Source organism: Scyliorhinus torazame, chromosome 19 (assembly GCF_047496885.1).
Source record: "Scyliorhinus torazame isolate Kashiwa2021f chromosome 19, sScyTor2.1, whole genome shotgun sequence".
Classification (NCBI taxonomy): Eukaryota; Metazoa; Chordata; class Chondrichthyes; order Carcharhiniformes; family Scyliorhinidae; genus Scyliorhinus; species Scyliorhinus torazame.
In genome coordinates, this window is record NC_092725.1 from 63,362,564 (window position 1) to 63,379,754 (window position 17,191).

Consider the following 17,191-nt stretch of genomic DNA (forward strand, 5'->3'; position numbering starts at 1 on the left):
GTGTGTGCGTGGGTTTCCTCCGGGTGCTCCGGTTTCCTCCCACAGTCCAAAGATGTGCAGGTTAGGTGGATTGGCCATGATAAATTGCCCTTAATGTCCAAAATTGCCCTTAGTGTTGGGTGGGGTTACTGGGTTATGGGGATAGGGTGGAGGTGTTGACCTTGGGTAGGGTGCTCTTTCCAAGAGCTGGTGCAGACTCGATGGGCCGAATGGCCTCTTTCTGCACTGTAAATTCTATGATAACCTCAGTCCATCAGTGCCAATCCAAAACCTATCAGCAGCCTCCTGCCGTTCAATTCAGCCACCCACCAACATGGCTGTTTAACTTTGAATTTAAACCGTTAAAATCTCTTTGAGAGGTAGTTAAAGCAAATCCTGATCTTTGTCCTCTCCCATTGTCTATTGCGTAAAGAATCGCTGACTTGCAATCAGAAACGGAAACCCTCAATGAAGGTTTTTTAAAGCCCTTTGCTGCCCCAGGACGTTTGATCAATACATGCCCTACTGCCCTGGTCAAGAGCAATCAACTTAACAAAGGTCAGGGATCAAACCTGGACCATTCCTGAATTACCCAGTGAGCCACTACAGAAGCTATTACTTCTTCCATTAATGAAATTATCAGATGGAGCCTAAAAAAATTGTTCATAGTATTTGGGCATTGCTGGCTAGGCCAGCATTTATTGACCATTCCTAATTGCCCTTGAGAAGGTGGTGGTGCATTCTTGAACCCCTGGAGTCCCTGTGGTGTAGGTACTCCCACAATGCTGTTTGGAGTTCCAGACCTTTAGCCCAGAGACACTGAAGGGACGGCGCTATAGTTTCAAGTCAGGTGGAGGGAGAGAACGTTGAAGGTGGTGGAAGGGGTGCCACCTCTACAAAAGAGTATAGTCAAAAGCTTAGTTCAAAAACTTGGGTTCCTGGGCTTGATTCCTGGCTTGGGTTACTGTCTGTGCAGAGTCTGCACATTCTCCCCCTGCTTGCGTGGGTTTCCTCCGGGTGCTCCGGTTTCCTCCCACAGTCCAAAGATGTGCAGGTTAGGTGAATTGACCGTGCTAAATTGCCCCTTCGTGTCCAAAATGGTTAGGTGGGGTTACTGGGTTACGGGGATAGGGTGGAGGTGTAGGCTCTAGTAGGGTGCTCTTTCCACGGGTCGGTGCAGACTCGATGGGCCGAATGGCCTCCTTCTGCACTGTAAATTCTATGATTCTAAAAAGTTCAGCAAAAGTGGGTGTGCAGTTGTAGGATTTCTTTTATTTACACTGTTTTTCTAAAGTTTCTGCATAGTTACCATAGTTACCACAACAAGAGGATCCAATTCAATTGGATGTTCAATTGTTTTAGGACAGTACGGTGGCGCAACGGTTAGCACTGCTGCCCCAGGGCGCTGAAGACCCAGGTTCGATCCCGGCTCTGGGTCACTGCCCGTGTGGACATTCTCCCTGTGCCTGCGTGGGTTTCGCCCCCACAACCCAAAAGATGTGCAGGGTAGGTGGATTGGCCACGCTAAATTGCCCCTTAATTGGAAGAAATGAATTGGGCACTCTAAATTTTTAATAAAAGGACTGCAAGGGAGATTTCATCATGCAACGGTTGAGACTTACAACAGGTCTTAAGCCTGTTGCTTAAACAAAACATTGACTGTCTGGTATTTACGCATTTCTTATGTCCTGGTTGCAGGGCTGTAAGAAGTTCGAGATACTCAGTTGAATATTAAGCGTAAGTTTATTCAGACAAGTTCCGAAAGAAAACTTGCATTTATGTAGCCTGGCCACAACCTCAGGATGCTCCAAAGCGCTTTATAGCCAATGCAGTCACCGTTGTAAATGCAGCAGTCAATTTGTGTACAGAAAGCTCTCATTAACAGCAATGACTGGCCCATTTTGAGTGAAAGAGTAGAAAACCTTGCAAAGAATGCAAAGCGCAGGGTGAGGGAGTTGCGGGAAATCACTCATCGGTGTCATTCTTTTACAGTTATGTTTATGGGGAGTGATTTAGTTAACGATCCTCCTCTAGTCGGATAGCATTCTGACTCCATTAACTTACAATCTGGCCAAAATTCAAGAGTGTGCATCGCAAATGTGCCAAGCAAACTCCTGAGTTGTATCAAACGTAACTTCCTTAATGAATACCTCGACAATGTCAGCCAATGTCAACAAGCGATTGCTGAGCCAATTCATTTTCAAACTCTCGGGTGCCAGTTCGTGGTCCTGATACTGAGAGAAAATTGAAAACCTGACAGCGAGGCGGAGTTAAAAAAAGACGACGCACATGTTTTGCTGAATATTTGAGGATTGGATTAGTTTTCTTGTTAAATCAAAACAATGATCCACTACCCACCCGGCTCGATATCTGTTTGATGTTTATGGCAATGAGTTGGGCAAGTGGACTAACCTGTAGCATTAGAAACCACTTACAGTAGTTGTAGCAGGCTTTGCGTCACTGGAATCTTTACCAACAGCCTGTACTGTCAGGGAATATTGGACAGTTGCCTCGTAATCGGGTTGGGCCACAAGGTGTATTTCCCCCGAGGTTGGGTTTATCCAAAATAACTGACTGTATCCCAGTGTGCTTCCCCCTCCGACAAGTGAGTAAATGAGTTCCAGATCTGGGAAATCTTTGACTTCTGCAATCACCCGTCCAACCTTTGTTCCTACTGGGAATCAAAAGACAGAAAAAACTGTTACCAGGCGACATTGTTAGTATCATTGAGGTGTTGGCACTGTTACTAATTTCACTTCATTCAATCTGCGTACCTCGAACTTCTTACAGCCCTGCAACCAGGACACAAGAAACAGGAGGAGGAGTAGATCTTATGGCCTGTCAAACCTGCTCCTTTGTTGTGCCTTTCTAGTGTCGAGGCACCAATCTCAGGAAGTATCTCCTTCAAACTCTTGTCTCTCCACCCCTTTTTCCTTAATACTCCCTTCAAAACCTATTTCCATGACCAAGCTTTTGATCACCTGTTGTAACTGGAATATCTACCTAACTGGTGAACAGGCTGTGCCCTTATTGGTGTGCAGATTCAATGGGCTGAATGGACTCCTTCTGCACTGTGGGTATTCGTGGGTTCTGTCTGCCGAGAGGGTCACGTGACCCGGATAATCAATCAGGGGCCAAGTGGGGGAATCATCCTACAAAGGGGACAAACACCCAGTAATGTCTCATTATTTGACTTGCTGTCAATGTTTGTAGAGGTGCTATATAAATGCAAGCAGTAGTTGGCCGCTTTGAAATGCCCATCCGCAGGGCTTGTCAGAATGGTTAATGATGTCCCTGGAAAAAGTGGAATGTTTCAATGGAAAAGGCTTGCAATTTCCACCTTTTCCACTTATGTAGGAGATTTTCCCAACTCTCTGTGCTACATTCTTGAAGAGTGGTCATTATTAATCATACTGCTGTGATTCATTGAGTGTACCCTACCCCCTCATTTCATTCTCTGTTGGAATGATTCTCTGCTCCCAATTTTTCCATTATCACAAAATATGACTCCTCAGTGCAACATCACAAAAGCAAAATACAGCATTTGGTGGAGGACTGAAACAAATGCTGGGTCTAATCAGGTCTGGCAGCATCTGTGGTCAGAGAAACAGAGGGCAGAATTCTTTCACTTTCACCGAAGGAGGGAAAAGCAGGCCTTTTCCACCATATTTTAAACACTTAGATGTTAAAAAAAAAGCTGAAGGGGCGGGTCCCACAATATCACGCTGACCTAGCGATGCACAATCAATGACCACTAAAGCGCGGTTGTAGTCCAACTGAAGGCTTTAATAAGCTAGATGTTTCCCCCAGCAGCTCAGGTACAGAATGAAGGCTGCTGGGGCGGCACGGGCTCTTATACCCCGCCTTGCAGGGCGGAGCTACCATAGAGCTTGACCAATAGGAAACATACAATATCTACCAATGGTGTTCCAGCATTACCAGGTACCGTAATACCTCTACACAGACTACCACATTCACCCCTGTTAAAAAAGAGTCCGGCAGGGGTGGTGGCCTGATATTACAACATGGTAACGTGTAGAGATTATAGTTATGGAAATACCGTAATACCTCCGTACAGCGTTTTGTAACTATTTACAATTCTATTAACTATTTACAATTTATGATTCATAATTAACTATACACTTTAAAATGAAGCAATCAGTCGATCGGAGGCCCTGGTCGTCCTCTGTGATCGTCAAAGCTTTGGTGGTGACTCCGGTGGAGGCTCGGGCGTCTGTAACTCCGGGAGCGTGGCTTTGATCTCTGTGGCAGCATCGACACCCCTAGACGGCGCTGGTGGGGAAAACACCTGCGGGGTGCGTCGGTGGGTGAGGAGGGGGGTCTAGATGGGGCCGGCAGAAGGACCGATCCTCCTGTAAGGTGCACTGGTGGGAGGGAGGGTGGGACTGGTGGCTGGGGTGTGCGTGAGGCTCCGGCGGGCGTCAGGTCTCGTAGGGAGACCGTATCTTGTCGGCCGTCGGGGTCCGACTTGTGCGCCCGCACGTGTTTTCGGAGCTGCCAGGCAGGTTGGGAGTGAGGTCCCAGAGGAGGACTTCCTGAGGAAGACAAGGAGACGTTCGTGAGGTGTTTGGTTGGTTGTGGTACAAAACAGTGACCGGATGGAGTGGTAGGCATCCGGGAGGACTTCCTGCCAGCGGAAAACTGGGAGATTCCTGGACCGTGGGGCCAGTAGGACGGTCTTCCAGACCGTTCCATTCTCCCTCTCTACCTGTCCGTTTCCCCAGGGGTTGTAACTGATCGTCCTGCTCGAGGCGATGCCCTTGCTGAGCAAGAATTGACGCAGTTCGTCGCTCATAAAGGAGGACCCTCTATCACTATGTATGTAAGCGGGGAACTCGAACAGTGTAAAGATGCTATGGAGGGCCTTGATGACGGTGGTTGCGGTCATGTCGGGGCAGGGGATGGCGAATGGGAACCAGGAGTACTCGTCAATCACGTTCAGTAAATACGTGTTGCGGTCGGTGGAGGGGAGGGGGCCTTTGAAGTCCACGCTGAGGCATTCAAAGGGACAGGAAGCCTTTATCAGGTGCGCTTTCTCTGGCCGGTAGAAGTTTGGTTTGCACTCCGTGCAGATTTGGCAGTCCCTGGTGGCTGTCCTGACCTCCTCGATGGAGTAGGGCAGGTTGCGGGTCTTGATAAAGTGGAAAAAGCGAGTGAACCCCGGGTGGCAGAGGTCCTCGTGGAGGGCTCGGAGGTGGTCCACTTGTGCGTTGGCACATGTGCCGCGGGACAGGGCATCAGGAGGCTCGTTTAGCTCGTAGTTGTCGGTGGAGTGTTCGATCCTCCACCGCAAGATCTTATCGTTTTCTATCTTGCCACGCTGTGCATTATCGAACATGAAAGCAACCGACCGTTGGTCAGTGAGGAGAGTGAATCTCCTGCCGGCCAGGTAATGCCTCCAATGTCGCACAGCTTCTACTATGGCCAGGGCCTCCTTTTCGACTGAGGATGGCGGATTTCGGAAGCATGGAGGGTACGAGAGAAGAAGGCTACGGGTCTGCCTGCTTGGTTGAGGGTGGCCGCCAGAGCTACGTCAGCCGCGTCGCTCCTGACCTGGAAGGGGAGGGACTCGTTGGTGGCGTGCATCGTGGCCTTTGCAATGTCTGCTTTTATGCAGCTGATGGACTGGTGGGCCTCTATCGACAGGGGAAAAGCTGTGGATTGGATCAGGGGGCGGGTCTTGTCCGCAAAGTTGGGGACCCACTGGGCATAGTAAGAGTAAAACCCTAGGCAGCGCTTCAGGGCCTTGGAGCAGTGAGGGAGGGGGAACTCCATAAGGGAACGCATGCGTTCAGGGTCGGGACCTATAACTCCATTTCGCACTACGTATCCGAGGATGGCTAGGCGGTCGGTGCTAATCACGCATTTATCCTTGTTATATGTAAGGTTAAGGATCCTTGCGGTCTGGAGGAATTTTCGGAGGTTGGTGTCATGGTCGTGGCCGCAGATGGTGACATTATCGAGATATGGGAATGTTGCCTGTAAACCGTACCGGTCAACCATTCGGTCCATCTCGCGCTGGAAGACCGAGACCCCATTGGTGACACCGAAGGGAACCCTTAAGAAGTGATAGAGCCGCCCATCTGCCTCGAAGGCAGTGTATTTGCAGTCACTAGTGCGGATGGGGAGCTGGTGGTAGGCGGACCTAAGATCCACCGTGGAGAAGACCTTGTAATGCGCGACCCTGTTTACCAGGTCGGATATGCGGGGGAGAGGGTACACGTCCAACTGCGTAAACCTGTTGATGGTCTGACTGTAGTCGGTGACCATCCTATGCTTCTCCCCGGTCTTTACCACCACTACTTGAGCTCTCCAGGGACTGTTGCTAGCTTCAATGACTCCTTCCCTCAGTAGCCTTTGGACCTCTGACCTAATAAAGATCCGATCCTGGGCACTGTACCGTCTGCTCCTGGTGGCGATGAGTTTGCAATCCGGGGTGAGGTTCGCAAACTGGGAAGGTGGATCGACCTTGAGGGTCACGAGGCCGCAGACAGTGAGGGGGGTATAGGGCCGCCAAATTTGAAAGTTAGACATTGGAGATTACACTGGAAGTCTAAACCTAGGAGTGTGGCCGCACAGAGGTGGGGAAAGATGTAGAGCCGGTAATTTTTAAACTCCCTTCCCTGGACTGTGAGGTTTGCTACACAAAACCCCTTTATCTCTACTGAGTGAGATCCGGAGGCCAGGGAGATTTTTTGATTAACGGGGTGGACGAGGAGAGAACAGCGCCTTACCACGTCGGGGTGTATGAAGCTCTCCGTGCTCCCAGAGTCGATTAAGCAGGATGTCTCGTGCCGCTGATTAGTACTATTGTTGTAGCAGTTGAGAGTGTTCGAGGCTGGGACTGATCCAGGGTCGCCGAGGCTAATCTCAGCAGTTGAGTGTTCTCTTCGGGCGTTGTGCGGTCAGCCGAGCTGGGGTCCTGGGAGTCCATTCAAGATGGCGGCTCCCATTGGTCGCACATGGCTGGGGTGCACAAAATGGCGGCGCCCATCATTCGAAAGTGGCGTCCGCGGTGTCATAATATTCAGATAAACATATCATGGTGCAAACACACATACACACTGATGGACAGATCAACGGACCAATCAACACACACGCAACATCACAGCCAATCACCAGTGAGAGCACACGCACTATAAAACGGGGAACACCACAGTTCCCGCTCATTCCAGCAGGAGACAGCTCAGGGCACAGAGCTCACAGCATGCCACTCAGTCATACACCATGTGCTGAGTGCCTCTCTAAGATAGTGTTAGGGCTAGGTCCACAGGTTAACAGGTAAATTACGAACCACAGTCATATGTTTACAGATGTTGTTCTCAAGAGTAATAAAACAGAGTTGTACCATCTACAACTTTGTTGGTTCGTCTGTATAGCGGAACACCCAACACGACACGTGGGACAAGATGACGGTGCCCGGGGGCCATGCGTGACCCTGGAGTAGGAAGATGGCGGCGCCCGCTGGCTGCACAGGGACCGTGGAGAGGTTTGTGGTGGCAGTCCGCATTCGCCGCCGGAGACCACGGCGACCGCACGGGCCTGGCATACCACCACGAAGTGGCCCTTTTTACCGCATCCCTTGCAGGTGGATGCACGGGCCGGGCAGCGCTGCCGGGGGTGCTTGGCCTGCCCGCAAAAGTAGCAGCAGCGCCCCCGCGGGTTGCCAGGCCGCCTTGCAGCACAAGCTTGTGCGGGGATGGGGGGTGTTTTGGGGTCGGCTGCGGAGGGGTTCCATGCTGCCCAGGGGGCTGTCACGTAGTCGGGGACGTAAGCGTGGGTGTTTCTGGAGGCCACATCCAGGGAGCCTGCAAGGGCCCGTGCCTCCTTGAGGCCTAGGGTGTCTTTTTCCAGCAATCGCTGGTGGATTTGGGAGGACAGCATACCTGCCACGAAAGCGTCCCGGATCAAGAGTTCTGTGTGGTCGCTCGCCGAAACTTGCGGGCAGCTGCAGTTTCTCCCCAACACCAGGAGCGCACGGTAGAACTCTTCCAGCGAATCCCCAGGGATTTGTCGTCTCGTCGCTAACAGATGTCGGGCGTAGACATGGTTTACCAGGCAAATATAATATCCTTTTAGCAGCTCTATTGCTGCATCGAAGTCTTCCGCGTCCTCGATGAGGGTGTAAATTTCCGGGCTCACCCTCAAGTGCAGGACTTGCATTTTCTGTTCTCCCGTGGGTGTGTTTTCGGCCGTTCCGAGATACCCTTTAAAGCACACCAGCCAGTGCTTGAAGATTGCCGCTGAGTTCGCCGCGAGGGGGCTGAGTTGCAGATACTCCGGCTTCATTTGGAGGTCCATCCTTTTAAATCTAGCTTATTAAATTGATGCACGATCAATGACCACTAAAGCGAGGTTGTAGTCCAACTGAAAGCTTTAATAAGCTAGATGTTTCCTGCAGCAACTCAGGTGCAGAATGAAGGCTGCTGGGGCGGCACGGGCTCTTATACCCCGCCTTGCAGGGCAGAGCTACCATACAGCTTGACCAATAGGAAACATACAATATCTACCAATGGTGTTCCAGCATTACCAGGTACCGTAATACCTCTACACAGACTACCACACCTCGTAACTGCGATTCCTGCCAGACCAGGTACCCTCATGTAAAGAAGATAAAAATAGGAAAGAGGAATCCTCCCCACCACAGGACCCCCCCCTCCCCCCCCCCCCCCCCATGGAATCCCCTTCCAATGGAATTCCATCCCAACCCCACCCCTCGAGGAACATGGACCCCGCCTCCCCCCCACCTCCCCCTCCCCCCCCCACCCCTCCCCACACCCCACTCCACCCCAACAGGGCAAAGAATCCCCAACACCTTTCCCACAGAACCCTCCAGCAGTGCCCCTTGGCAGTGCCGGGGCTGTGCCAGAGCACTGCCCGGAGATGATCCTTACCCCCCTGGGGGCTGCATTTGGCATCGACCTGATTAAACTCCCAGTTTGGGCAGAAATCTCACCCTGAGGACTGCCAGCCATCCAGAGGCTGACTGCTTTCCTGTACCAGCAGCTCCAACTAGGAGGTACTACCGGCAGTTGTGTGCAGTTCTGGTCACCTCACTATAGGAAGGATGTGGAAGCATTGGAAAGGGTGCAAAGGAGATTTACCAGGATGCTGCCTGGTTTGGAGGATAGGTCTTATGAGGAAAGGTTTAGGGAACTAGGGCTTTTCTCTTTGGAGCGGAGGAGGATGAGAGGCAACTTAATAGAGGTTTATAAGATGATGACGGGGGATAGATAGAGTGGACGTTCAGAGACTATTTCGTTGGGTGGATGTAACTGTTATAAGGGGGCATAACTATAAGGCTCATGGTGGGAGATATAGGAGGGATGTCCGAGGTAGGTTCTTTACTCAGAGAGTGGTTAGGGTGTGGAATGGACTGCCTTCTGTGATAGTGGATTCGGACACTTTAGGAACTTTCAAGTGGTTATTGGATAGGCACATGGAGCACACCCGAATGACAGGGAGTGGGATAGCTTGATCTTGGTTTCGGACAAGGCTCAGCACAACATCGAGGGCCGAAGGGCCTGTTCTGTGCTGTACTGTTCTATGTTCTATACCCAGAGGATCAGCAATGGATCCCCAGACAGAGGTGATCTGGGAAGGATGAATGTCACGTGGAGGGAGTTGCTGGCGAGGGAAGCCAGTGAATGAGTGATTTTCGCCTGGTAGGTCGCAGGTGGCTGGCCTACCCGGTTGTCAAGTCCCCTGTCGGGTGCTAGTTGAATACCTGCGGCAGTGGGATGAAGCCCTTAAGCGACCTTTGAGGACTACCTGAGGTGATCAATTAGCATCTGAGCGGGATGAACACCTGCAAGCCTCCCACCGCCCCACTCCCCCCATCAAATTTGGTCTCTGTGAGGTGGGAGGGTGATGGGATTTCCATCTTCATCCTTACACCCAATCATTTGCTCCCACTCCTCCATCCTCCAACCTCCAACCTCTCACCTTGTCCGGGGAGGCAGTAAATTCCAATCATAGAACATTGAATCATAGTATCCTTACTGTGCAGAAGGAGGCCGCTCGGCCTATAAAGTTTACATTGACCCTTTGAAAGAGCACTCCTACCTAGGCCCACTTACCCACTACCCCACCTAACCTTTGGACACTAAGGGACAATTTAGCATGGCCAATTCACCTGACCTGCACAGCTTTAACCCTGTTAACTCATTAACTCAGTTTCCTCCTCCACTGTTGCTGCCAGACCTGCTGAATATTTCCAGCACTTCCTGCCTTTATTTGTGTAACATTACAGGATCATACGAATAACATGCAGTCACGGTGAGATCAAATCTATGCCATCTTATCAGTTTTAGAAAACCCAGTTCTTCAATGTTAAATGTATTGAAAAATATCAGCAATTGAAGGAGATCTACAGATTAAGATCAGATTAAATACAACAGGCAAATTTCAGAAGAATAATAAATTGCAGATGATCTGATGTGGCGATATTATGATGACAGCAAAGTTTTTGTTCAAAAGTAACAACACTTGATGATCAGATGCCTTGCAATAACATTGCAGCTTTCGTTGGCATGATACTCAACTGTTGAACTTTATTTTTTAACACTTTCATGTAAGACTTTGGGGGATTTTACTGTGCTCATCGCGTGATATAAATCTTGTTGGTAATCAATTTGGTGGTTTTGGATTTGCAACCAATTAATTAGAATCAAGTCATCTAACTCTTTGGGATGTTGTGCATCTAAAGGAAATATTTTCCATTTCGAAGGTAAATTGTTATAATGTGGAGAGAAACTTGCATTTGATTATTGTGCCCAGCTCAGTGATTTTACACTTGCAAGTTGATGGAGCAATTTTTGGTTCAGTGTAATACATCCTGTTCACCAGTTAGGTAAATAACTGCAACTTTTATTTACATATATCTACAACCTTCCAGGATCAAACTGATGCAGAAACCCACCCACAGGTTTCCCATTGACAAGCAGCGGGTGCAGCAAAGCCTGCCATCGGCGAACAGCGTGCCACTGAGAAACATGTGACTGGGAGACTGGAGAATCCTGCCCTGGATGTTTTTAGCTGCAATGGAACATTAAATGAAATGGAATTGCTTGTAAGTCACGGTTGACTACACCAAATAAGGTCTCACTGTTGTCTGAACGTTAATGGTAAGAGAGTAATGTTTCACTGGATGTATGTCTACTTGATTTCTGCTTGTTTTAAGCAAACCACATTGTATTATGTACTGGCAAAAATGATGTTGACTCACTAACATAGCCCCACTCCATGCAAAAGGCCAGGGAAAGCAAATGTCCTGCATTAATGCCTGTGGTGGCTCTAGAGAATACACTGGAGACTTCCAGTAACCAACAAGGGGGTTTATTAACAAAAGGCAAATGTATTTATGTATAGCCACAGAGCAACAATAATTAGGACTTAACTCTCTGGCTCCAGGGTTCACACTGCCCAGACCACTCCTCCTAGGCCCCGCACCTTTTCCCCATTGGTTGGAGTTTGCGGGCTCTTGCGCGATAAAGCCCGGAGCCAGACAAGTGGACCGCGAGGGCTCGTCCCTTAAAGGGGCCACGCTACCACAATGCCAGTTCTTTTTTTTAGATTAAACAGTCACTATTTTCGATGTTCTGTAGCCTTCTATAAATTTCTCCTTGCTGAGACCTGCACAGTATTTTCTATATACTTGGGACGCTTTTATGACATCAGAATGTTATCTGAAGATCAGAACTTCCACAGCTTAAGTCTGAAACATGTTGGGCGGGATTCTCCGCCGTTGGGATGCTCCGTTTTAATGGCAGCCCGGGGGTTTCCTGACGGCTGCCCGAAAATGGGAAACCCCATTGACCGGCCGACGTAACGGAGCATCCCGTCAGCGGAGTGAAGCAGAAATGTGGCGTGGCGGGACGGAGCATCCCGCCCCTTGTGTTTAATGAATACGAATGAACATGTGAATTAGGAGCAGGAATGGCCCATTCGGCCTCTTGAGCCTGCTCCGCCATTCAATAAGGTCATAGCTGATCTGAGTGTGGCGTCAGCTCCACATTCCTTCAACCCATGATAACCTCTGACTCCTTTATTAGTCGAGAATCTATCTACCTCTGCTTAAAAATATTATTGACCCTGCCTCCACCGCTCTCTCGGGAAGAGAGTTCCTGTGGGAAACCATTTCTTCTTATCTCCATCTTAAATGGGAGACCCCCTAGTCCGGAATTCTCCATCCATTCCCACCTGTGGGAGTCTCCAATCCCACTGCAGTGAATGGAGTTCTGGCTGGGTGCCAAATTCTCCCTTCTCAAGTGGCGGAGTGAACTAGGGCTACAAAATCCGGCCCTTATTTTAAAACTGCGTCCCCAAGTTCTAGTCTCTCCCACAAGGGAAAACACCCTTTCAGCATCCACCCTGTGTCCCGTAAGGATCTTAGATGTTTCAATAAGATCACCTCAACCTTCTAAACTCCAATTAATCTGGATGGTCTGATAGTGCCAAACTTTAATTTTCTTTCCACCAATAAGATAAATAGGGATCTAAAGCAGGAAAGTGGCTTACACCCTGCTCCTTCCTCAGGCCCTGATTAGTTTACACCTATTTTCCACTTGTTGTGTATCAAATTTTACCATCGAGCTGTTAGAAACATTTCTCATGCACCTTAACCAGAAATAAAGAGATGTTGTGTACTCAGTGTCATTGGCTGTTTACTTACTTTTGCTGAATTCAGATATGTTGAAAGTATACGACATCTGGGTGAAAGATGGACGAAATTCATTTACTGGCGTGACTGTGACATATACGTTTACTGTATCTAGGTGAGATAAATCAGATATTTGTGAAATAACTATTCGATTAGTCGTTTCCGATGCAATATTTCTTATAAAGCATGCAAATGTTTCAGTGTGAAATTAGAAACTGCTGGTTTTCAATTTTATTACTGTAATGTTTGCTTTTAAGAGGAATAAACCTAGAAAATTAAAATCTAGGTGGCTAACTCTGATAGCCGGACCTAAAAGGGCATCTTAATGTGTTAATAATCCTGCCTCATTGGCTGCCTATTTAGTGCTGTCTCCCTGTTCTAATGATTTTAATATCTAATCATTGCTAGCTGCACTATTGATTAGTGGATACCAATTGCATGATTGTTAACTCATATCAAAGCTCCAAAACCTAGGACTTGGCTCCCCACTCTGCAACTGGATCCTCGATTTTCTGATCAACAGACCACAATCAGTAAGAATGAACAACACCACCTCCTCCACAATAGTCCTCAACACCGGTGCCCCGCAAGGCTGCGTACTTAGCCCCCTACTCTACTATCTGTACACACACGACTGCATGGCAAAATTGGTTCCAACTCCATCTACAAGTTTGCTGACGATACGACCATAGTGGGCCGGATCTTGAATAACGATGAGTCCGAATACAGGAGGGAGATAGAGAACCTAGTGGAATGGTGCAGCGACAACAATCTCTCCCTCAATGCCAGCAAAACTAAAGAGCTGGTCATTGACTTCAGGAAGCAAAGTATTGTACACACCCCTGTCAGCATCAACTGGGCCGAGGTGGAGATGGTTAGCAATTTCAAATTCCTTGGGGTGCACATATCCAAAAATCTGTCCTGGTCCACCTACGTCGACGCTACCACCAAGAAAGCACAACAGCGCCTATACTTCCTCAGGAAACTAAGGACATTCGGCATGTCCACATTAACCCTTACCAACTTTTACAGATGCACCATAGAAAGCATCCTATCGGGCTGCATCACAGCCTGGTATGGCAACTGCTCAGCCCAGGACCGCAAGAAACTTCAGAGAGTCGTGAACACCGCCCAGTCCATCACATGAACCTGCCTCCCATCCATTGAATCCATCTACACCTCCCGCTGCCTGGGGAAAGCGGGCAGCATAATCAAAGATCCCTCCCACCCGGCTTACTCACTTTTCCAACTTCTTCCATCGGGCAGGAGATACAGAAGTCTGAGAACACGCACGAACAGACTCAAAAACAGCTTCTTCCCCACTGTCACCAGACTCCTAAATGACCCTCTTATGGACTGATTTCATTAACACTACACCCTGTATGCTTCATCCGATGCCAGTGCTTATATAGTTACATTGTATATGTTGTGTTACCCTATTATGTATTTTCTTTTATTCCCTTTTCTTCTCATGTACTTAATGATCTGTTGAGCTGCTCGCAGAAAAATACTTTTCACTGTACCTCGGTACACATGACAATAAACAATCCAATCCAATCCAATTAAAGCAAGACACCAGTTAAAGCAAGCCCGCACTGCTTAAAGCTAGTTTGCATTTCTTATAGGAGAGGTGCATTGTGGCTGAAGCAGGCGATGGGAGTTCTGTGGGGAGCTGGGTGTGACCTGCGAAATACAGAAAAATGGTACAACATGAGACTCCAAGGTTTCTGGTTGGTGCACTCGAGACCTTGGAGGAGGAGCTGGACAGGAGAATGGAGTTCCTATTTCCTTCCACTGTCCATCCAATTTCCTTTTAAGATCATTGGTTTCCATGCAGAACAAATCAGCCCGCTAGATTGGCACCTCATCCATCACCTTAAATATTCACTCCCCCCCACCACCGACGCACAATGACATCAATGCGTACCATCCACAACAACTCACCAAGGCTCCTTAAACAGCACCTTCCAAACCCACAATCTCTACCAACTGGAAGGACAAGGACAGCAACTACATGGGAATACAACCATTTGGAGGTTCTCCTCCAAGTCAATCACCATCCTGACTAGGAAATATATCGCTGTTCCTCCAGTGTTGCTGGGTCAAATCCTGGAACTCTCTCCTTAACAGCACTGTGGTTGTACCTGCACCACATGGATCACGAAAGTGGCTCATCACCTTCTAAAGGACAATTACTGATGTCCACATCCAACATTCGAATAAAAGGAAATCTTGCTCCATCTGCTTCTCTCTGGCAAGAGGTTTGTATTCTGACCTGTTGGATTAGCTCTCACTCAATTCCTTCATGCAACAGTTGATGGCAAAATGGGAAATATTTCAAATATCACCTGCTGCAGCCTGGACAAATTCAATGCATAACAGGTTGTCGGTTTTAGGCCGGTATGAATTTCCCAAAGGATTGTCCGCTGGTGTCCGTGCGGCAAACCAGGAAACCTGCTGGCTGCCAGGATGAAACTTATTTGTATCCCACGAATGGGATGCCGATGTGGGTCTTACTGGAATCTTTTCCCCATGCCTGATTCTCCATGTGTCCAAAACACACCTGGAACAATTTGGAGTTCAGAACTTGGTACTTACCTAAACAATGCTTGAGGCTGCCTCCGGAGTTCGGGATGGAGGCCGGCAGTAATCAGGAACTCCAGAACACCACAGCAGTGGGTAGGGGGAGCATCTACAGGGAAGAGGGGGGGGGGGGATCTTCCAGATTTAGTGTCACCAAGGAGGTCCATTTCCCAGCATCAAGAGTGTTCCTGGAGAGCCATCTTCTTTCTTCAGGATCAGCTTTTTTCTTCACAAGGATCATCTGTTTTCTTCAAGAGTGGGTCAGTGATGTCGGGCGCATTTTCAATATGGCCCCAGATATGACAGTGCGACATAAACAATCAAACCCACCCCATCACAGAATACAGCTCTAAACTCCCAGAAGCTTAGTTAATGAGGTCGGGGCCGGAAGATTTGGTGTGGTTTCCTACTGGTGTCCACAGTAGAAAACACCCCCTGTACCCATCCCATCCACAGGACTTAGTCCCAGGTGGGGGAATTCCGCCCGTCCTTACTGAATGGGAAATGTTTGATACACTGTTCCTCACTGAGGTTCAGGGTTGGGCATTGCTCTCTCTGGGAGAATATGGCCTCCTGCTGAGGCCCCTTTTCCCCCTCATCCTTCTCATCTTTCGAGCATCTTGTCTTGCTCTAGGTTGCCATAGTGCCCTGCCTAAGTGTAGGTAGTCTGCTCATTTTCCACACCTCACAGTTCTACGCTTCCATTTCCAACTGCATGAGCAATATGACTGGGGAAAATAGTACATAAGGAGATTTTCTGTTCCATTCCTCACCTCTGTTTAAGGAACCATATGTCCTGCTCTTGAAAGATCCCCTGTCTGTAAACAGCTGTTGACCTTCAAGGTTCTAGTTCTTACGCCATATCTGAATATTTGGTGGTTTTGCCACTGGCCATGTCTCAGAACCTTGAGCATGGGACATTATACCTGGATCTGGGGTGACTTGCAAAAGGCCAGGGCCAACCATCCCCTGAGGTCTCAAATGATCCCACTACCTTGTTCTCTGTTCATTCTCCCTGTCATGCATTATTGCAAAGATATGTCTATCACTGCACCCTGGGAGCAAGTGATTTGTGCAGAATTCTTGACATCAGGACCAAGTCCTTTTGCACCTGCCACACCGCTCCCTGTGAACTTTAGCAAATTTTTTTTTAAAACTCTGGAAGCCACAAAACACTTCTACAATGACAGCAGCAGCCAGTAAAAATCAATTGGTGACTAACCTGCAAGTGGTTGCTGATTCCTTTTTATAGCCCTGGTAAGGGGCGGGAGGGCTTGTGGGGAGGGTGGGATTGTGGGGAGAGGGTGGGCACCTTCCTGCTGTTTAATGAATGTTCCCTTCTGCGTGGTTATGAGATAATATGGCAGCACCGTAGCCCTGTGGATAGCACTGTGGCTTCACAGCGTCAGGGTCCCAGGTTCGATTCCCCGCTGGGTCACTGTCTGTGCGGAGTTTGCACGTTCTCCCCGTGTCTGCGTGGGTTTCCTCCGGGTGCTCCGGTTTCCTCCCACAGTCCAAAGACGTGCAGGTTAGATGGATTGGCCATGATAAATTGCCCTTAGTGACCAAAACGTTTAGGAGGGGTTATTGGGTTATGGGGCTAGGGTGGAAGCGAGGGCTTAAGTGGGTCGGTGCAGACTCGATGGGCCGAATGGCCTCCTTCTGCACTGTATGTTCTATGTTTAATACCAGCTGGAGCATTAAGCTCCAAAATGGCAGCTCACATTAAACTCTGAGACCATGACCTGCCTGCTCTGCACATCCAGCAGATGTTCACTGTGTGTGCTGACACTTTTACCAAATTAACATTCGGTGTCTCTCACACTAGATATGTACTTGGCTGCTGTGGACGCCATTTTGGAGTCAGTCAGACATTCATAGCACCAGAAAACTGAGCCAGAGTTTCCATCCGCAAAAGTGGATCTTTTCTTTTCTTTGCCAATAATG

At 48.7% G+C, this 17,191-nt stretch overlaps 1 protein-coding gene across 1 annotated transcript in view; it reads right to left on the reverse strand.

Annotated features, from left to right (window-relative positions):
- Nucleotides 1-17,191, reverse strand: part of LOC140395959 (cadherin-related family member 3-like) — an 80,317-nt gene that overhangs the window by 4,815 nt on the left and 58,311 nt on the right. The window contains exons 11-12 of the mRNA XM_072483986.1: nucleotides 12,674-12,772; nucleotides 2,415-2,653 (exon numbers count right to left, since the gene is read on the reverse strand). Coding sequence (XP_072340087.1) covers nucleotides 2,415-2,653; nucleotides 12,674-12,772 — 338 coding nt within the window. The remainder of the gene's footprint in view (nucleotides 1-2,414; nucleotides 2,654-12,673; nucleotides 12,773-17,191) is intronic.